The sequence below is a fragment of the Helicoverpa armigera genome, chromosome 17 (assembly GCF_030705265.1).
Source record: "Helicoverpa armigera isolate CAAS_96S chromosome 17, ASM3070526v1, whole genome shotgun sequence".
In the NCBI taxonomy this organism is placed as follows: Eukaryota; Metazoa; Arthropoda; class Insecta; order Lepidoptera; family Noctuidae; genus Helicoverpa; species Helicoverpa armigera.
Genome location: NC_087136.1, coordinates 6,956,641 through 6,977,895, shown reverse-complemented (window position 1 = coordinate 6,977,895; position 21,255 = coordinate 6,956,641). Strand labels below are relative to the sequence as shown.

Genomic DNA, 21,255 nt, shown 5'->3' with positions numbered 1-21,255 from the left:
TCAGCTCGACAGGGGAGTACGATCGTACCGATGTATCAAGATCAACAGGTAATCAGAAGTATTTTCCCACGGTTCCCTCGACAGTCCTGAATAATCCCTAATATAGGTAGGTACAATGAAACAACAACAAAAGCGGAAATTAATTTATTGCCTAATATACGTAAGCTTAATATTCCTGTGAGGATATCTTATCGCAATTTTACAGTTTTGTAAATACGTGTTTTTTGCAAAATTCGACAGTTTAAACTTTTTTTACGGAGCAAACAATAATTTCTCGAAACCTTCGAAAGCACTATTTACTTTTGGAGATATGTCTTGCACTGGTTTGTTGTCTATGGACAGCCAAATTGAGCCTGGCGTGCCGGAATTGAACATGTCAACCATTGCCTTGACTCCTGACTCCACCCTGAAAATAAATAAAATAATTATTGATGAAGAGGTTTGCTCTGCGATTCTGGCTAGTGTCTATCTGCACCAGCTTTTATTCGAAGTGAGTTATGGAAGAATAACTTACTTTTGAAATATCATTCCTTTAGCTTCAACTCTTGCAGCAAAGAAATCTCCAATTTTTCGATCGTATGCCCTTGCTGCTAAATTTTGTAGCAACGGAGTGTCCGTGGGTCCCAGACACATTGTCAAAAATCGGACACCTGTGTTTTCGTAGAAAGGTTTCACCTGCAAAATAACAGTTCACATTTGAACAAAAATCTGCATTGAAGCAAATACTTATCATAAATGATACTCATTTCCAGAAATTCATTAGGGAGTCGGATTCAGCTCGTCTAACTTACCGATATACATTGGGTGAAGTGAAGAACAGCTATTTTCGAACCACTGTAGATTGGTAAAGCTGGGGTCCTAGATAAAGCGACGGTTGAAGCTATGTTGACTATAGTTCCACCAGCACTACCTTTATCCTTTCTCATATGCTCGATTCCTTTTAATGACATTGATACCAATCCTTGCTGGAAATTAAAAACTAAATGTTAACTGGTACCTACAACCTTTACTGAACTAATTTCAAAAAGAAGTTCCTTCTAATTGTTCAAAGTTATATATTTTCTGACTTGTATTTACATAATTAACGTCTGTAGCAGTTCTCCACATGCTGGGCGCGTCGACCATGATGCCGGCGTTGTTGATGATGACGTCGATCTGCTTGAGCTGCGCGAGCGCCGCGGCGAAGGCGGCAGCTATGTCCTCCTCCTTGCTCACGTCGCAGCTGATGAACACCGCCTTGTCGGGGTGACTCTTGTTCAGCCGCTCAGCCGTCGCCTTGCCGACCTCCACCGCGATGTCTAGTATAGCTACCCGCTGTAAATAATTAAAAACAAATAGTTTAAAAACTAAAAAAAAAACACGCTTTTTGTAACGTTTCTTAGCTAAGTAATAATGTATTGTCATCAGAACTCGAAGCATGTGGGTCTAATTAAGATTTCAAGTGTGTTAAAAATTCTCCTTCACAATTCAAGTATTGATAAGCGTATGCCTGATCCCTATCGGGTATCTCTATCTTCCTTTTGTTTTTCCAAGCTTTTATTGGATAATCAATACGCTTCGTCAATGTTAGTCATTTGGGTTTGGGATAGGCCAAAATCGACATCAAAACCACACCCGTTACAGATTAAAGCAGAAGAGATAGCCATCGTAATAATCAAAGTATTAAGTCTCAGCATCAGTACACGTGAGTTTTAACGCCAAATACCTACTTAAATAAAAAGGCGTGACCATAATGACTTCACATTATTCTTGCTGAGCCACAATGACAGTGCAAACAATATATTGTGGTTACGTCCTTGCATATCTATATAAAATACTAGCCGTTTTCCCACGGTTTCACCCGAGTCCCGTGGTAACTACTGCCCGTACCGGGATAAAATATAGCCTATGTTACTCGTGGATAATGTAGTTTTCGAATGGTGAAAGAATTTTTAAAAACTGTCCAGTACTTTTTGAGCCTATTCGTTACAACCAAACAAACAAACAAACAAAGTTTTCCTCTTTATAATATTAGTATAGATTTAGGTACTTTGTGAAAATTGGTTAATGGAAATATCCGGTCCTAAATCATCATTATACTTATCATCCTGTAATTTAAATATATTATGTATTTATTACCTACTAAAATAAGTTCTTCCATCAATATCGCAAACCAAGCTATCATTAACAGTGTGTTTAATAAGTTCAAATAATGAACTGATTAAATAATTAGCATCACGCGATGTTCATCATGCGATACCGATACCTACCGCCAACCTTCACTGAAAATGCGTGGGCGCACCTTATCTCGGCTGACTTAAAGCACCGGAACATAATCATTTTTTTGGAGGCCTGATGATCACGAAACTCAATGTAGCTCAAAGAACTATTGAGAAAGCTTTGTTCGGAATAGTTATAGGTATTTAGTAAGATGCTAATGTACCTACAACACGTATATTGACTAGAGACCCACCACGTCCCCTGGAATCTGTTTTCCGTACCCGGATAATGCCTGTATCACATGGGGATAGTGCTTTTCAATTGTGAAGTATTTTTTCAAATTGATTCAGTCATTCGGAGCCTTTACACAAAGGAACAAAATAAGAAACAAACAGAAAAAAAAACCATTTTGTAGGTACCTAATGTTTATATAGAAGAATATTCGTTAATCTACGCATATAAAAATCCCTAATATCCCTTTTGGGTAGCTTACGCCCGTTTTCACCAACAATCTCTTAACGTTTAGTAAGTGTCCCTTAGAATAAGGGCTCCCCCATTAATAAAGGGTATAAGGGATACTTAAACTTTGGTGAAAACGAAATTCGTATTAAGTGTTCCCTAAATGCTCTTAGGGGATCTCTAACTTTAGGTATTTGTTGGTGAAAATAGGCATTGACCCTGGAGAAGGACATACTTACATAAAATAGTTTGTGTCACCACTCGGTTATTGTACTCGGGTCGGGTGAAACCGCAGTCAGCAGCAAGTTAAGAATAATCCCGAGTTTATCTTCTACGTCAATGCGTATAAAACATCAATCAAAACAATTAGGTAAACATCAGTCACGGAGGATGGAAAGATAAGAAATCAATTTATTTATTATATTTGTATCGTTAACGCTGTCGTGTTCTCGCGGCTTCCCAAAAAGGAGGAGGAGGAAATTCAGATGTTCAATTCGTTTTTTTTTCATTTGGCTGCCGTTCCTTTCGACAGAACGCCTCTAGGAACAGCTAGTAAAAATAATTACATACATTCATAAATACATCTACCTACCTGCCTATTATGGCATGGTATGAATAAGTAAATACCTTTGCTCCATTATTTAGAAAAGCCTCTGCGTACGCGGCTCCCATACCGGACGCTCCGCCGGTAATTAAAAATGTCTTGTCGTTTGCGTTCCACTGCATCTTCCTAACAACTTTTAAACCACTATCAATCTCGATATAACACCACGGGAGTGTCCTATCTCTCAATATTTATAGTAAACAAAATATCTCGATATCTCAGAATCTGTGCTATCTATTCTATAAGCACGCGGTATAACTAAGAACTGATAGAGTGCCGCATTTTATGTTTCAATAAGCTTTTATAGTCGTTACGTGATGTTTTCATCGGTGCTCCTAGGTTCAATGTTCAAGGTTAAACTTGGTTCGACTTTGATCAAATATGTAGGCAATCATAATCACAGTCACGCCGAGATGGGTACCGAATGGCTATATCTCTATAATACAATGGAGAATCCTCTTTCTACTGGTTTAAGTTGTTATAAGTACCGTAAGAGAGCCCTCAATTTTGAAATAAAAGCCTGAATGAGACATTCTATCCTTAATTACGAGACCTCCAGAGCTACTGAACATGGTTTTTGATAGTTCATATTTGGCTAAATAAAATACGGGAAACAGCAAGCGAAGTTTTAACAAAACACAACACCTCCCAAGACTAATATTATTTCTTTGATGTTTATTTAAAGTGTTACTGAACGAAATCGCTGAGTTGTCACGGACATGTCATGTGTCACGCACTGCTGACTGCTGTCAGTCGCTTTTTTGTCAAGTCTAGGAGATTGTCAACAAAGCGAATTGCGGTCAGCGAATACCGATTTCAAAAATAATAAATATAAAAAACTACTCAATAGTGTGTAAAGAACAGTCTTTAGTAGCATATTGTTAAAATGGTATAGTGCTTTTATATAAAACATATCGTATATACAATTAAGAGAGGTTAAGATTCCACTAATCATGTCTCATCGTTGTTTCAGAGTGCAATATTCAATTTTCAAAGCTTATTGTCGGTGATACTGCTGCTCATTTGTACTTGTGCATACTTGAGATCATTCTTTCCAAGTATAATGGACCGAAATAAGACAGGGTTTGTATTATTGTGCCTTTTTTAATCTCATACTTATGGGACTTTTTAGTAGTTTACTTCATAATTTTGTCCACTTATCTGGTAGGTTGTATGTTAATACCGATGGAAATGGAAACCCACACCTATCGGGTATGTAAAGTAAAAAAAACAGCCTTTTGGGTATATTACCAAGTGACGGCGATGAGGACCAATATGCGGTTTCTTAGTTATACATATCTTAATTATTACTTCAACGTATTCCACTTTTTTCTGTTACCTACTACTACTCAGGTATATTAAATAATTTTTCTAATTTCAGATTACTTGGAACATTTTGGAAGTGTGCAAGAATTGGTGAAAGAAAATCTCCATATGTGGCTGTATGCTGCATTGTGATGGCATTCAGTATACTATTCCTGACATAAACTCCTCATAATAAGCTGCATTTTTATAAACAGTACATTTAATCCACATATTTTTATAAACTGTAAATATTTTAAACATTTGTACTTCTTTTATTTACCAAACCTTTATCTTGGGATAAAAGGCATCCACGGTCGATTTCGACCACGACAGCTATTCTCATTTACGGAGATCAGCCAGCTGTGCAGGACATAATAGCATAGTGCACAAGCATTTTTATCTTGGGATAGTGAAGTATTAAATAATGTATTTTCAAATGAAACAACAAGTAATTTTCTGTAATTTTATTTTATATGTGTCTGGGTTTCTAAAAATAGAAAAATGCTAAGGGATAGAATATAAAGAGATTACAAAACAGTCACAAAATCTAATACTAACCATTATAATATACCTTGTAATTAATTTTTCATAACTGAACAACTGGAAAACAAATAAATGCCTTCAATTATATGTATAAATAGCAAGTGTAAGCTTCAGCCAAGTGATATGCAGATATTAACCAGTGCAATCACTTTACAAACTGTGCTGAACCATAAAACTGTGAATATTGAACATGCTTGCAAATATTACATAAGTTACAAAATTAACATATGATAAATATGAATATTCTCAAATAAGTTATCATAAAACCAATATGATTGTATCAAATAACTTCGTTTGATTGGTGAACAATCTGTACTAACATAGCAATTCCAATAAGCTTATACTTTGTCATTATGCCTAAATATTGTAATAAAATAAAACATAAGCATTGTAAAATGTTTCAAAATATTAACAATATCAACTCCTATGCTATGGATATAATCTCTGAATTTCAGTACAAAATTTTTATCAAATGGGCCAAATATTGCAATTTCTTATCACTTTTTGTTTACAATTTTGTGGAAAATCTAGTGCATAATACGTAATACTAACATGTCTAATTGGGCTTAGATCAGTCTAGACATTGTCCTATCGTAAGCTAAACACACTTAAATACAGCGACGACACATCCACTAGTCTACAAGCTATTACTAAATAAATAAACCAACTTCGATGCTTTGATGCGCGTTACGTCTTGCGTCGTGTCGAGAATAATCCACCACTGTACAATCGTCCGGTCAAATTACTTCGTTTGCGATAGTTATAATAAAGTCAGGCGGAATACGGAAATTCCTTATTATAAATCAATATCCATTTGCAATTAAATAAAATACTCATCATCAAAATAAAAGTCAAATCAAAAATATTGTGTAAAAATTATTTCTAATTATAAATTGAAAAAAAATAGCTGATTTATGTTTAAAATAATTCTATGGAGTAAATAAATTAATTATAAAAATTTGATAAGCATTGTGTCGCTTGCTATAATGCGTGCTCATATTTGAAAAACGTGGGCTTTTCTTTGAGCAGAATAATAAAATTGTGATGTACAAAGCAAGTGCAAGTATATAAGTACAGAATATATGGCACTAGAAGTATAGACGGTCTACAATAACAACACATTTATTGAGCAAGAGGAAAGGGAGGAAGTATGGAACAAGTCAAGTCAGGCACATCTCAAGATTTGTCTAATTTACTAATACTACTGAACAAAAAATAAGCAATAATAAACCAAACAAATCAGCAGGCACCTTAACACAGTTGTAAAATCTTAAAAGTATCAAAATTAAAATTTGAAATAAATCAATAATCACAGAATGAAATGCAAATTTTCATGAAAGTATAATCAGACATTATCACAGAGAATCAATAATTATAGTCGAGGTGCACAGCAATGATTGTAAGTGCAACATTCAAAAATGTAATTTAGCAAACAACACCAGTCTAAGAGTCACGACTCACGTCTATCACATTCATACACGTTACCTAGTACATTTTTGGTGTCTTAAGATGATGGTCGAGCATTACTCCTAGAGTTATCTACAACTAGATATACTACTAAAATAATCGGACTATAAAGTACAAAAATCTAAATAATCGAATAGTATAAAAGGATTATTAATATTAATTCTATTCTTTATGAATTTAAAGCATTTTCAGTAAGAGGTATTCTCATAATTACGATGATCTTAACTTTATTATTGCTGGCGAACTCGGACGCCTAAGAATATAATCGTATCATCTTACGTTAGCAAAAAGACTGCTTGCTATATGAATTAAAGAAGACCTCTCAATAAAAATAAATACTGTATGTCTAAATACATAAATAGAGCGTATATCTTGCTCATAGATTACTCTTAATAATTAAAATAAATGCTCAAATTAACTTAATTAAAGGATTAAATTTTAGTATGAATTTGCTACAAACTAAACCAATAAATAGGTCTTATAATACTAGAGAGCGGATTTTTGTAATTTTGTTTTTAAATAAAATAGCATTATAAAGGTACCTTTATAAAATACGCACATAGAAACGTAAGTTTTGGCACGAATAAGCTTGAACAAATAATTATGTAGTATGCGTAGTTCGTCATTAAAGTAAGTAATACAAGACTAAAGCTAACAATGACTATGCATGAACGACTATGGGAAATTCCTTATTTCTACACCGGAAGACTTACGTCTGCCGCTACCTTTACCGATTCTTCGATACTATGCTTGTTACCCTGAAACAAAGCCAGAGTAATCAAAAATATTGAAGGAAGAACGTCAAACATAAATACTCGCACCGATTCTGTCTGGTGACTCAAATCTTTAAAACAAAGAAAATAACAGGACAGCCATATAATTAATCCTAGCATAGATCTTGCGTCAAGCAAATATTTTAAGCCATTTCGAATTAACAATGCAATTTCCGTTCAATACCACTTTATATGGATATTTGTTAACACACCATTAAAATTAACAATTTACCTGTGTTTACGTGGTTGTATCCTATCTGATCATCTCAAGATACTTGTGCTTGTGTTTGGTGAGCATTTCGGTGACGGTCACCAGTTTCCTGATAGCGGGCTGAGTCTTTGCAAGGCCTTGTAGTTCTGTTAGATGAGACACGCATATGTGGTGCAGAGTCGCTAGTTCTTTCGCTGTGAACAGTGAAATAATGATGTGATAAGTAGAAGCTTCACATAGGAAAAACACGAAAGGCAGTGGTGAAGGGGGAGTGTTTTTGGTGCTGTTTTTCGTAAACTTGACCTTCAAAAAGTGCTGATTTCTAACATGGAATAAACGACTTGTTATCTTTATCTTCTTAAAAATATTTGGACTCGGAACTTCATATAATCTTGCTCTTTTTAAACAAATAAGTAGTAGTGCACCATCGGCCCTAGTATGCTAAAGGAAAAATATTTCGTAGTTTTGGAATTAAAAAGCTTTCTACTCAATACAAAGCTGTTCATCAAAAAAATTTGAACTGACATGAAATCAAGAATACATGATGATTTTTTAGTGGACATTACATTACATTTTTATATTTGATACCAATAGATTGACTTACCAATATCGAAGTTGTTATTAGTGTTAGGCGGCGGGTTGCCGGGGTCAGGCACGTTGCTGAGCTGGTCGAGGAACACAACCATACGCTCCTTGTTCTTCAGGATGAACGGGTTCACTACTTCCATGTAAGGCTCCTATGAAGAACAAAATATTTAATACAGAACTGTTGTATTTATATAACTATTTTCTCATGAGATACTTTACAGTATGAGGACTGCATTCTGTAATTATTTTGATATTTAAAAGCACACATAAAAATATTATTCTGGATCTTCACTGAAGGAAATTTTATTTATGCCTACCTACTCCTTTAATTATACACTAATACAATCAAGAGGATTTTTTTTTACCATAACGGTTTCGAAACTTCTGAACTGATTTGAAAAATTATTTCACTGTTGGGAAGCTAGACTATTCCCGAGTAGCGCATAGTCTATATTTTGTTTTAGTATGGGAAGGAACGCAACTGCGGGAAACAGCTGGTACAAATGAAATATTAAATAATATTCTTAACACGAAAGGTTGTATCTATATTAATTTTAAAGTGTATACAATCACATACCTTAGCACCAAACTCGACGAGGTTGGCGAGGTTCTGCAGACACTTGGCGACCATGAGCAGCGAGCGCTGCGCGTGCGGCGGCGGCGCCGACGACACCAGCCCCCACGCGCGCGGCTCCACCAGCGCCGGGCAGATCAGGCGGAGGAAGATGAAGCCTGCACATTACGTGTTATATAAGCTATATAAAGATAAATCTAGAGGGAGCCACCAGGGCCAAGGCCTGTCGGGGCTACGGGATTGTTCGACAGAGTTACCACGGCCCAAGTATATACAGGGGTTGAAAAGGAACATGATGGGTTTTAGTCGGTAAGAGTCTGAAACTCCCACGCTGATAGCCCACAGCGTCATTCCATGATTTCTCATCGAAAAAAGTCTATCTAGGATGTGGGTCTTGCAATAAAATGGCTATAGTTGTTGGCTCAGACTCTGGCAAGAATTTTGATTCTTATTAGGTAGATCTTGTACTTTGTGACAAAAAAGGTCCCTTTTCTTGCTTGCGCATTAATCTATGGATATTGTCATCATTTATTGTTATGCGTATGGAAGGAGAAAACATGCTGTGCCGACCAAAAATAAAATTTTGATAAGGGCAGGAGGATGATTAATTAAATATTTGCTTGGAAAAATACGACTCAGGTACGTCACAGAGTAGCAGTGAGTTACTTACCTGATACGACGCGTGTCCTTACGAAGCGCTCGCTGGGCCACTTGGCCAGCGCCGCCCGCTGCAGGGCTCCGCACAGGTACCGCACGGCACGAGGGCAGGCCTCCGGCGACGTGAAGATCGACAGCGTTATCTGGAACAAAACATACAGTTGATACTCGACTTAAGTATAAGTGAACGAAACGAGAAGCAACGGGAAGCAACGCGTTTTGAGAATACATCACTCGCCATGCGTACTCCACTCCCGATTGCGAAAACGCGGCAGCGCGGGTGTGCGCAGTGCTCTAGGCTGCTCGATACCTCACTACTTCATGCAAAAGGCGAGGTCCGAACAAGACGGGATTAGTATCCAAAATCTGGATTCATCCGGCAGCACACACACGTGCAAGAAGTGACACGGTGATAGTTATAGCTATTAAAGGGGCATGCCCCTCTAACTTCTATAGATCTATATGGATCAGCCACAAATAAATAATAAAGCCCCTGAACACACCACATCAATCCTCCGCTAGTAAAAGCAAACTAAAAGAGTTATTTTAGTGACAAAAATGTATTACCTGGTCCAATATCATAAGCAAGAATTCAGCATTGTTACAGGCATCGTCGGGAGAGTCCATTTTCGTAGGGTTCAATTCGGCTGATTGTTTCGCATCTATTAATCGCTGCACTGTTTCAGAAATCGCCGCCTGTAAACAAAACACATTTATTCACACCTTGAGTCCATGTCAATATTAAACAATATAAAATTTATTGTGTATAATAAAAAAAAATACACACAGTAACAGTCTCAGTCTTCACAATGTCATTGAACTTCTACATTTTTCACAGATATAAAACCAACCTGCAAGAAGGGTTTGCAGTGCGCCCTCATGAACTCGTCAACGAGCGCGGTCGCGAGCGACGCCGCGCGGAACATGGCGCGGTGGTCAGTCTCGCGAGCCACTTCCGCGCTCACTAGCTCTCTGGCTAGCTCGGCGCCGCGACCGCACTCCGTGAAGGCATGTAATAAGGCTGGGAACGAATACGTAACGTGAATTATGTCATAATAGGGGTATATACGGGTGATTAATTTGTAACTAGCACATAATCTTCAGGCTAATATCTTTTGAGTTTTTGATTCATGATAGGACTTCAACAAACACTAAAATTACAATATGAATAAGGGTTAATCTCGAGGCGCATTTTTTTTACAATTGAACCTTACTTAATCTCTTACCTACAAGATTATGGTCTTACAACAATCATACTTATGAAAGACCAGAAAAGTCCGATATAATATGGTTAAAAAATTAAATGAAGACAGTACTCACAAGTGGCCAAAGGTTGTCTATCCGTGCGGCACAGGTCCGCCAACGCTTTGACAGCCGGCAACCCCGGCTCCAAGAGCAACTGACGCAGGGGATTGTATTCCTCTCGAGGCATCACCAACTCTTGCATGTATCTGGGCAATGAAATAAAAAATAAGTAATCCATTTTTAGGAATTTAAATTCAAGATATGTATATGACGGCGCCACCGTCGATGTGTCAACCGTCGATCTGTCAACGGTGGACCTTATATAAAGCGGCGCGCGCGCACGACTCGGGTCATTCGTTCGCCGACCGTTGCCGAGTGCACACCTCCCACAAATTCGTGATAATTTATTTCGTTAATATTAATTGTAGTGACTAATATTGTGTTAATTGGAATAAACCAAGTGATTGTGTGAGAACCCCTTTGTTTTATTTAACGATGTCGGATCCTGACACCGACATATACATAGTTATATTGTAAGTAATAGAATAAAAACGGTGCGAGTGAAACCGCGGGAAGCAGCTATAATTATTGAAATGTATTTTTAATACTTTTCATTGAGTAAATAAGGTGCTATATTTTTATTTGACTTTCTGACAGCTGGCTCTCGAGGGCAGGAAAATATGCAGCTTTTATTACTGTAATCGATTTTTTATGTGTTATAGTCGTAGTTACCTTATACGCAGTCTTAAAGATCCCCACTCTCCTATAGGCGTCATGCCCGCAAGTGGATACCATTCTTCAATCTCCTCACCATTCGCGAGATTCGCTAGCTCGATAGTCAACTCTGCAACCTAAAATCCATTTATTTATTAGTATTTTCTGTTATTTTATACGATAACAACTAAGTCGACAAAGTTGACGGTGACAAGGTTTCGACCTTATAATCAAGACAATAAGGTTACACGGGAACTGTACATAAAGTGTACATAATGGTTCAACTTACTTCGGATTCTTTTCCTCTCTTCCCCGTGTTGTGGACAGTGATTGTGAATGAAGTTACATCTGGAGGCACGTCACTGTAGAACAAAAGTATATTGAAGATCAAATACAATATTTTGAGAAAAAAAAGAGGTTTAAAATATAGAAGCCAAGTGCGAGTCGGACTCTATGGACCTCTCGTTCCAAACCCTTCATTCATTCAATGTATAGCCCAAAAAATCACTAGTTGGATGGGAGCTCCCCAAAATACTTATTTATTTTCTGTCGTCGAAGCGGTAACAGAGCCATCCGTGAAAATTTGAACCGTCTACCTATTACAGTTCATTAGTTACAGCCTGGTGAAACAGCCTGAATACGTAACCATTTTGGCGAAGATGTACGAGCTACATACATATATTATTTTTTTATGTATCCATGGCAGACTGTACTCACTCGAACACAAACTCATCATCCCAGTGTGGATCAGGCGAGGGCCGAGGTCGCGTAGCTGCCACGGGTGCCGCCCCCAGCGCCAGCCGCAAGTATGGCCTCGGGGCCAGCCGCGCCGGCAGACGATGGGCTGTTAGACATCGGACACGAAGAGCTCGGAGCCATACTACTCGGGCGACCTGTGGAAAAAAAAAACAAAATAGATGTGTTACTTTGTCATTATATTATTGCACTCTGATAAGGTTAGATAGGGCAGTCGCTCCTTGTAAAACACTGGTACCCAGCTGCATCAGGTTAGACTGGAAGCCGACCATAGTTGGGAAAAGGCTCAGGACATACTCTGATTTTGGTGATATGACTCGGTCGCGGTCTTTTTGCATCCGTCTGTACATTGAAGAATGCGTGTGTAGCTCGCTTCATTTGTCATTTATGAAGAGTGAAGTTCACGACTGACATGACTTAGAAGTAGTACCTACACTTCCGTGCTGACGCGCTCGCACATTTTGGGAGAAATATACTGCCACGCTCCAATACGGTCGATCGCATGCGGCACATATCGCAAGCGAAGCGTTTATGGCATTTAAACTTTATATACTAAATTGTTACTGTTACAGCCTTACTCAATACGGGTTGGTGATTTCAGACTTTAGAGTCCAGGTTTCCTCAAGATGTTTCTTCACCTTTTTTTATCAGCCATTAGTGTTCAAGATATACTTGTAAAGTACATACACACTTAGAAAAGTTGCATTGGTACTAGCCTGACCTGAAATCGAACCCACACCCTGATACTCGAGAGGTTGGTTCTTTACCCACTAGGCAACGGCACGACTCGTATCTCAACTCAAATTGTTTTATCCGCGAATTACGTAGAAGCTGTGGCAGAAATGCGTACCTTGCACTGATGTCTTGCCTGCTGCGGCACACACAGCGGGCGCAGCGCCTCGAGCCAGGCGCGCTCGTCGGCCGCTGAGTTGGCTGCCAAGAACGTGTGTGTGGACAGGCATGGAAGTGCTCGCTCCACTAGCTGGAAGCAGAACTCGCGCTCCCAGAGCGACTCATGCACCTGACAAAAAGAAATATGATATTAAATGAAGTATACAGGCAGTCACTGTATGTAAAACACTGGTATTCAGCTATCTCCAACTAGAGTGGAAGCCAACCCCAACATCATTTTGAAAGGGCAGCTGCAATTATATTACATTAAAAAAAAAAACTAGCAACCAGGAGTGGTAAGCTGGCTTGAGGAGATGTCTGCGAAAACATTGGTCACCACACAAGCTTTTACACATTAAACAAATTATTATTTTTTACGATGTCTAGGTTCTATCATCAGGGATATTTTGTGTCGTGATCTAAACCATTCGACAACCACTCGATCGACAGTCAGTCAGTTCAGTCGACTGATACGACCCACCTACAAATCAGATTTATTGCCAGCATTGGCTATGCCTGTTTTGAGCGGCGACCAAGAGGCAGAGTGAATAGGAAACAACTGGTTAAAAAGATACAAGATTAATATAGGAGCACACTTTCATACCTGATAAAGATAAGCACAAGACAGATCAATCAATCCCTTCGGCTTCGTTCTCTTCGGCGAGTCATAGAAGTACAAATGCGTATCCGTGCCTTCTTGCAGCAGCACAAAGTACAGCGCCTTCCATTTCTTGGCGCCCTTATCCGACTTCTTGTTCAAATAGCCCTGGTGTTTGATACCCTTGGTCTTCTTCAAGCCTATTTGGTCTCGGCACTCGCGTAATGTGGCGTAGATTTTCTCCGCAGCAGCGCCCGTTGTGCTTTGTTGAGGCTCAATCACGTGACCTTCGGCAATCAGCTGGAAGAACGAAATTAGGTAAAACATGTGCAAAAAAATGTAGGTAAAATTATAACCAAGGAAGTACAAAATAAAAAATTCTATTAAAATATAATATTACCGCAAAATAGTTATCGTATTGATTATAAGTATGCAACATTATTTATCAGTTCCTTTTCTACGATTGTTGTTGTACGATGTACACACAAAAATGATAATAACAAATATACAAATAACGTGTTTCCTATTATCTGTTATCTTATCAAACATTTGTTATAAATACTCATTCTTTTAGTTCGTGATTAGTCGCAATAATTTGTTTTCAATGCGGATAGAGATATTTTCTGTTTCTGTTTATATTGACGCAAGTAATGACAAATAAGTACTTCCGAAACAAACATGCTTTTAGCATGATATAATAGCGGCGCTTGTCATGAAATAATCTTGCATCTAACCTTGAGCAAGTACAAGGACAAAATCGCATAAAAACCTGCCTGGAAACTATCTATACCTAGGAGTCAGACTTTGCCAACCAAGACAAAGTTGTTATATCTTAGAATTCAGTACCACAATGTGTAATAGACGTTGCCTATAGATATCATAATATTCGTGATGAAGATTGTAAAAACAACGTATCTTTCCAATACGATAGAAAACTACTTATCTATCTCACACCATGTAAATTAAAAATATACAAAGAGAAACTCACCGGCTGTCCCAAAGTATGGCCTTCAACGATCTGCTCCTTCCTGTACCTATTGATGACTGCATCCAAACATTCGAAGGTACGTCCTCCCATCAGGTACCTTACACCTTTCTTCTCTATCCTGAACCTTTGGATCTGGTTGTTGATGTGGAAGAACAAGGAGTAGTCCCCGGGGGAATTGTCCGAGGGTCTCACCAGGAAGCTCCCTGGCCCAGCCTTGACTAGCATGTCCACTGCCTCACTCTTCGTGCAGTTAGGGTGGAACCACGAGAAGACGGTGTTCGGATCAATTGAAGGGTCAAGATCCTCGACCAACTCTCTGAAGATCATTCCTTGTTCTCCAGTTCTGTTTAAACAATCATCACTTTTTAAATCACCCATTATTTGTTATTTTGTAAAACACAACTGCAGAAGTTTACATCTAACAGGTAAATAGTATTATTTTGAGATATAAGAGGAAACATGTAATAACAGTTATTTTGCATCTGTTTAATTTCCTAACATTCATCACTCGATAATTCGAATACTCGCATCAAATTAGGTATGAATTCTTGCCCTTGACTCGGCATTCGGATTCATCGTTGAGCACAATCGATATTGCAGCTTATTTTATCAAGTCACGATATACCGCAATGTTTATCGATATGTACATTATTTCAGAGCACTTATCATCACTAGTTAAAGAGGCGTGAGACCACCACTGCTGATGTCCTCTCGATAGAAAAGCTATCGGCAGCCTAATCCCCAAGGGCAAAGTTATCACAAATTAGCAATTATGATATGCAACTAGCAAAATAGAACACACTGCGAATCGCTAGACTCAGGTTGTAAAATATTTGACTCAGATTTCTTCACATTTTGAACACCTTCTCCTTGCGAGGTGAGGGCCCAAATTCTGACGAAAATGTCGGTTTCCTACAAGATCAAAGGCGATACGCTACTGCATGAATTCTAAAACAGTACCTTCAATGACCATTGACCCGTAAGTAAATTGTATTACGAACGCTAGACCTTTTCTAAATATAATAGCCGACGTAGGGAAGTACGCATTAATTGTACAATTTGTACATGTAATAGCAGGATGTGAGATATCGGAAAACGGACGAATTGATGCCAAGGCAAGATATCGGAATTTATCTACTTGAATGAACCGTTCTGTTACTCATTGCATGGTCTATGTCACGTTTTCGGATCTACATAGATTTAGATATTTATTAGAACTAATAATCGCAAAGATATTTGATGATGTAGAATCGGCTTTCGAAAGAATTAAGGAGTTTCGAATAGTTTCATCGAAAGAATCATCATAATAATTAATAGTAAATAACATTTAGTCACTTTACGACCTATAAATGTCAGTCAGTCTAACAGATGTTTAAATGTACTTTTAAAATTCATTCAAGGCGGTCTTCCAGCACAACGTTACAGTCCGCTGAACATAATTTTTCTATGTATTGTAAACTATTTTTCTATTCTTGTCTGTATATTGTTGTGTCTATGTTTCTTATAGAAACTTATAGCGCCTGGTGATTAGCTTACTAGCAAATTCAATTTCCTATCTATAACTATAGATAGAATATTGGATAGGGTCGTAAAACCCTACATTAGTAGGGTAATAATATTAATTATAAATGCGAAAGTAACTCTGTCTGTCTGTTACGCTTTAACGTCTAAACCACTGAACCGATTTTAATAAAATTTGGTACAGAGATAGAGTTGACCTTGAGAAAGAACATAGGATAGTTTTTATCCCGGACTTTTGAAGAGTTCTCTTAGAAAGTTGACGCGGGCGAAGCCGCAGGCGCAAGCTAGCGTGCAATATATCTTACCTATGCGCAGTGACCCAGAGCCAGCCATCTCCCATGTCGTTGTGAAGGAAGAATATATCTCCCTTTTGGAAGGTAAGCTCGTCCGTATCGGGCATCTTCGTATATGGTAGTATTGCTACTACTCTCTGTCAACAAATAGACGAATTTGTTAATTATATTGGATGAATAAAATAATGATAACTTGAGTTAATGTTGGCTTATTATTTCATTTAAAATATCAAGTGATATTGCTAAACCTTATTTTCGCATGTTAAACGTAATGCTATCTGTTTGGTTACGATTTTAGAATCAGTGTTATTAACTTAAACAGAAATAATAAAAAAACCGGCCAAGTGCGAGTCGGACTCGTGCACGAAGGGTTCCGTAAATTACAGTTAAATCAACCTATCTCAAAAACTATAAGAGATACTTTGATCAAACCAAAAATCGTTGAAAGAGTTAATTAGCATGCATCACCTCTATTTTTTTTAGAATTTTATACCCCGTAGTTATAAAAATAGAGGGGGGGGGACATACTTTTTACGACTTTGAGAGCTGATATCTCAAAAACCGTTCACTTTAAGAAAAATGTTTTTTAGAAAACTTTATATCATTTTAAAAGACCTTTCCATTGATACCCCACGGGTATGTACATCGAAAAAATTTTCATCCCTCAGTTACATGTATGGGGCCCCACCCCCAATTCTTTTTTTTACTATTTAGTGTCATATTTTTGTAGCGGTTCATACAACACATATTCCCATCAAATTTCATCACTGTAGTACTTATAGTTTCCGAGTAAATCGGCTGTGACAGACGGACAGACGGACAGACGGACAGACGGACATGACGAAACTATAAGGGTTCCGTTTTTGCCATTTTGGCTACGGAACCCTAAAAAAAGGTTACCTATAGTTCCGAGTATCATTACTATAAACAGATCTTAAATTACTGATAATTATAATGGTTCTCAGCCATTCATGTTTCAGGTCTACTAGACTAAAATCAAGATATTATTAACCAATAAATCAATGACAGCAGTAATTTGTCCTCTAATAACAAGTATATAAAGTACAATTTACCGAACCTTTTTATCGTTGACGGGTTCAGGTGGCGGCACAGGCTCCACAAGGCGCTCTCTCTTCAGAAGGTCAGAGCAATGGCTGTAGAAGCCCACTAGCTCAGTCAAGGAGTCAAACTGACGACCACCTATGTAATAGTCGCCACATACCGCCGTTATTCTATACAAAACAAATATTAAATTCATGGGTAATTAAGTAACACAAACCATGAATCAGTAAATAATAAAAGTAAATTTTCATGGTAAGAATAAAATACTATCTCACCTAAAATGGTTGATTCCAGTGCGGCCCAAATAACTCAAGACATATGATCCAGGTTTTCTATCACTCTCTCGTACTGAAAAATAAATATTTTCATCATACATTTAAATTGGTTAGAAACTTCATAACCATAACACAAGACTGCAGGTTTTTTTTTAAACAACTGCAGAAACAAAAGTCCTTGTAACCATTACATGAACATTTTAAGTCAGGGTCTTAAAGTAAGTTCTTCAATTTAATTATTATTTTTGTTGTGTCAGCTTCAGCTTCATAATGATTTACCTGCCAAGAACTTCTTTAAGGGACTTGGAATTATGTATGTGACAATAACATAACCAGACTATATTCAAATAAGACCCTGTCATCAACATTATAAGTGTTCAAAAATTGTTATTCTTTAACAATGCATTAACAATCCATTGTACCAATGTAATATGACTTGCTAATAAAAACTAGATACCATATACAATAATAACTACGTACATTGTGTTATCTTTGTTGTACAAGTGAACACAACAGAACAATGTATCTTACTTTGTATTTGTGATATCAACTCTCTAGGAAATGTCATTCACAGTAATTACATAACCCATTCTTATAGAAAACACCATGGGAAATGTTCCATTAGTCTCTGTATTGTTTATTCTTGTTGTTTTGCTTCTGATAATACTAACAATAGGTGTTCTATTTACATTATGTAGTTGTTAACAGCTGAACACCTACCTCTTGGTTACTCTACAAAATTGGTATGAACACACACCTCAAATAATTTAAGGAAAAAATAGAACATTAAGAGCTGTAATGTTTGTTACATTACAGGACCAATTTTTACAAGTTTAATACCAATTTACAGAACATTGAAGAAGTAATGAGAACAAATAACTGTAAATGAACAACATTATTTTATTGTCTTGTACCAAATTTGGTTGATTTTCCATTTAGTTAAATACTCAGTGATGTCCGGTATTTACAAAAATGAGGAAATAGGGATAAGGAATATGATGACTAAGAAAGGGAAGTAAAACATGAGGCCAATTGATGGCTTTTAAGCACCCCTGATATCCTTATTGCTATGGCTATAAATCTCATAATTATTCCTAATGTTATAAGCAAAGTATAAACTACAATAAAGGAAATTCAAAGGTGGAATAGAATAGTTATTACGGTAATAAAAATCAAATACAATATCACATTAAGAATGTGAATGGAAATGTGTGTAATGGATTTTACAGCTAGTTTCCACTCAATATAATTCAGAAATATGTCTAGTAACATAGTAAACTAAGAGATATCGAAATTGTGACCTAATGAATAATGTTTATAATAAAATTAACATACACATAAATAAGTCCCAGCATCCTTACCTAGATAGCTGCCAAGTTTCCCAGCAGCCCAGAGCCTTTCTTCAGAAGTGTACCTATCCAGACGACCATGATACCATTCAGTTTCTGGTGGAGCCAGCACTGCCTGTCTTTCTCCTGTTATACATAATCATGAAACATCACATAATGCAAATTTTAGATGGAGAGTTGGTGTATATTTAAAAGGCGGTTATCTCACCATTAGTACTAGGACCATCCGCTTCATCCAGCTCTAAATCTGCCGCCAGTTCAGCAATATCACCCCCACCGTCCTCAGATTCTGTAGATGGAGACCCTAACTTATCCTTTACTGGGGGTCCGATCGGCGCCCCCATAGCACGAATTAAATCGGCCATCTTTCAAAACACAAACAAATTAGATTCGAAACACTTCACTTGTATGCGTTAGAGCTAAACCAGTGACTCATAGTTTATTCAAGAACAGTATGATATAAAATTTTTAGGAAAGATCTCAAACGTGTTTACAAAAGAAAAAAAACTTCCAATTATGATGGCTTTAGAACAATGAATATTCAGTAAACTATCGAGTTCAAAACTGTATTAATACATTTTATGTCGTTTAAACTGCGTGATTTCTGTTATCATTAAATAAATTACAAAAATATTAACACAAATATTTTTCAAGAGTCAATTTTCAATTTTCATTCGATACGCCCGCGGCACAGATGATAAAATAAATAGATTGAATTTCAATGATTCCCAATCCCTGTTCAGTCATTCAGTCATGGATTTGACATTTGATAGCTGGTATTGCTATTGCCATCAGTACTAACGTGCACAAATTATATAACAGTGGGTCTTGTAAAACCGTACGTGAAATTACGGTGAACTATAAGGCTTCTTATTCCTACCATCGCGGTACATTGGAAATTGGAAAATAATTTCATAATAAAATAATACTGACCAAATGAAGCATCATCTGTAGAAAAAAACAACTGATTTGAGTCATACTAAAATTAAAAACACATTGGTATATATATTTCACCAGAAAATAACAAGACTCGTAAGTTGATCAATTTTCTAGGTAGTTGAACAACTCTCGGAAAATAATGAACAGCAGTTGAAATGTACTATTTAACGCATTGAATTTTAGGTACTTGGTCAACTTACGGTACCTAGCCGTCATTTAATAATAAAAACAAGTAAAATCATCCACAAATGGGCCAATCGTTGCCCAGTGTACTTTTTGACGGTATACTATTATCCGTCACTTAATACACTTTTCTCTGATTGGTCGCAGCATTCATAATAAGCATTTGACAAGTGTTTATTCAGAGAGATTTTTTTTAAACAATCAACGTATACCTCGCCTTTGTCGGATGATTTAATAGCAAGACGCCGTAAATTAATCAACTTTCTAAAATACTACATTTTAGAAGTCGTGGTGGCCTAGTGGGCAAAGAACCAACCTCTCGAGTATGAGGGCGCGGGTTCGATTCCAGGTCAGGCAAGTACCAATGCAACTTTTCTATGTTTGTATGTACTTTCTAAGTATATCTTCGACACCAATGACTGTGTTTCGGATGGCACGAGGTCCCGGCTGTCATTGAACATCATTGGCAGTCGTTACGGGTAGTCAGAAGCCAGTAAGTCTGACACCAGTCTAATCAAGGGGTAACGGGTTGCCCGGGTAACTGAGTTGAGGAGGTCAGATAGGCAGTCGCTTCTTATAAAGCACTGGTACTCAGCTGAATCCGGTTAGACTTGAAGCCGACCCCACCATAGTTTGGGCAAGGGCTTGGAGGATGATGAAATAGTACATTTTAAATGCCGTTTATTATTTACCGAGAGTTGATCAACTACCTAGAAAATTGATCAACTTACGAGTCTTGTCATTTTCTGGTGACATGTATAAGCGGTCACCGGAAAATAACAAATTAAGAGGACGAATTGGAATTTTTGGCGCCAAGGATGTCAATTTTTCTCAGTAAATACAAAACGGATCAAAATACAACCTGGTTACCTGAAAGTTCATGATATAAACCTTATTTTGTTAGTTGTAGAAACATGATTAGGTAACTTTTATAACAGAGAAAAATATATCAAACATACCTCTTTTTAAAAAGAGATTCACATATTATGGGCAAACGGGACCGATTAAAGCCTCTTAACTTTTTTAGTAGTTGAGTATATACATACTCTTTAAAATTGTAG

At 37.2% G+C, this 21,255-nt stretch overlaps 3 protein-coding genes across 3 annotated transcripts; 1 reads left to right on the top strand and 2 right to left on the bottom strand.

Annotated features, from left to right (window-relative positions):
- Positions 1-129: 129 nt before the first annotated feature.
- On the bottom strand, positions 130-3,511 carry LOC126055805 (15-hydroxyprostaglandin dehydrogenase [NAD(+)]). Its single transcript, XM_049846447.2, has 5 exons — positions 3,286-3,511; positions 1,078-1,314; positions 792-965; positions 515-675; positions 130-406 (listed from the first exon to the last, which is right to left on the bottom strand). Exons 1-5 carry the CDS (start codon positions 3,382-3,384, stop codon positions 253-255), a joined length of 825 nt encoding a protein of 274 aa, XP_049702404.2. The 5' UTR covers positions 3,385-3,511; the 3' UTR covers positions 130-252.
- Positions 3,512-4,015: 504 nt separating this feature from the next.
- On the top strand, positions 4,016-4,829 carry LOC110384230 (protein kish-A). The gene is made up of 3 exons (XM_021345425.3): positions 4,016-4,151; positions 4,236-4,345; positions 4,644-4,829. The coding sequence occupies exons 1-3, from the start codon at positions 4,149-4,151 to the stop codon at positions 4,747-4,749; spliced, it is 219 nt and encodes a 72-aa protein (XP_021201100.1). The 5' UTR covers positions 4,016-4,148; the 3' UTR covers positions 4,750-4,829.
- A 187-nt stretch (positions 4,830-5,016) lies between these two features.
- On the bottom strand, positions 5,017-19,812 carry LOC110384229 (ras GTPase-activating protein 1). The gene is made up of 19 exons (XM_049846446.2): positions 19,281-19,812; positions 19,085-19,198; positions 17,724-17,796; positions 17,465-17,618; positions 16,399-16,523; positions 14,573-14,915; positions 13,591-13,884; positions 12,946-13,116; positions 12,057-12,232; positions 11,629-11,701; positions 11,358-11,476; positions 10,701-10,831; positions 10,232-10,401; positions 9,948-10,076; positions 9,394-9,523; positions 8,727-8,881; positions 8,166-8,298; positions 7,583-7,755; positions 5,017-7,335 (listed from the first exon to the last, which is right to left on the bottom strand). The coding sequence occupies exons 1-18, from the start codon at positions 19,435-19,437 to the stop codon at positions 7,604-7,606; spliced, it is 2,799 nt and encodes a 932-aa protein (XP_049702403.2). The 5' UTR covers positions 19,438-19,812; the 3' UTR covers positions 5,017-7,335; positions 7,583-7,603.
- Positions 19,813-21,255: the final 1,443 nt, after the last annotated feature.

What these genes read in the sequence shown, in the direction of transcription:
- LOC110384230 (XM_021345425.3), top strand. An exon ending in ATGGACCGAAATAAGACAGG is followed by an intron (nt 4,346 to 4,643) that starts GTTTGTATTATT and finishes TTCTAATTTCAG; the next exon opens with ATTACTTGGAACATTTTGGA.
- LOC110384229 (XM_049846446.2), bottom strand. Translation starts at nt 19,437, where the DNA reads ATGGCCGATTTAATTCGTGCTATGGGGGCGCCGATCGGACCCCCAGTA. An exon ending in GCCATACTTTGGGACAGCCG is followed by an intron (nt 13,885 to 14,572) that starts GTGAGTTTCTCT and finishes TCGTTCTTCCAG; the next exon opens with CTGATTGCCGAAGGTCACGT. An exon ending in TGCTTATGATATTGGACCAG is followed by an intron (nt 9,524 to 9,947) that starts GTAATACATTTT and finishes GTTTTGTTCCAG; the next exon opens with ATAACGCTGTCGATCTTCAC.
- LOC126055805 (XM_049846447.2), bottom strand. Translation starts at nt 3,384, where the DNA reads ATGCAGTGGAACGCAAACGACAAGACATTTTTAATTACCGGCGGAGCG. An exon ending in ACTTCACCCAATGTATATCG is followed by an intron (nt 676 to 791) that starts GTAAGTTAGACG and finishes GTTATTTTGCAG; the next exon opens with GTGAAACCTTTCTACGAAAA. An exon ending in AAAGGAATGATATTTCAAAA is followed by an intron (nt 407 to 514) that starts GTAAGTTATTCT and finishes ATTTATTTTCAG; the next exon opens with GGTGGAGTCAGGAGTCAAGG.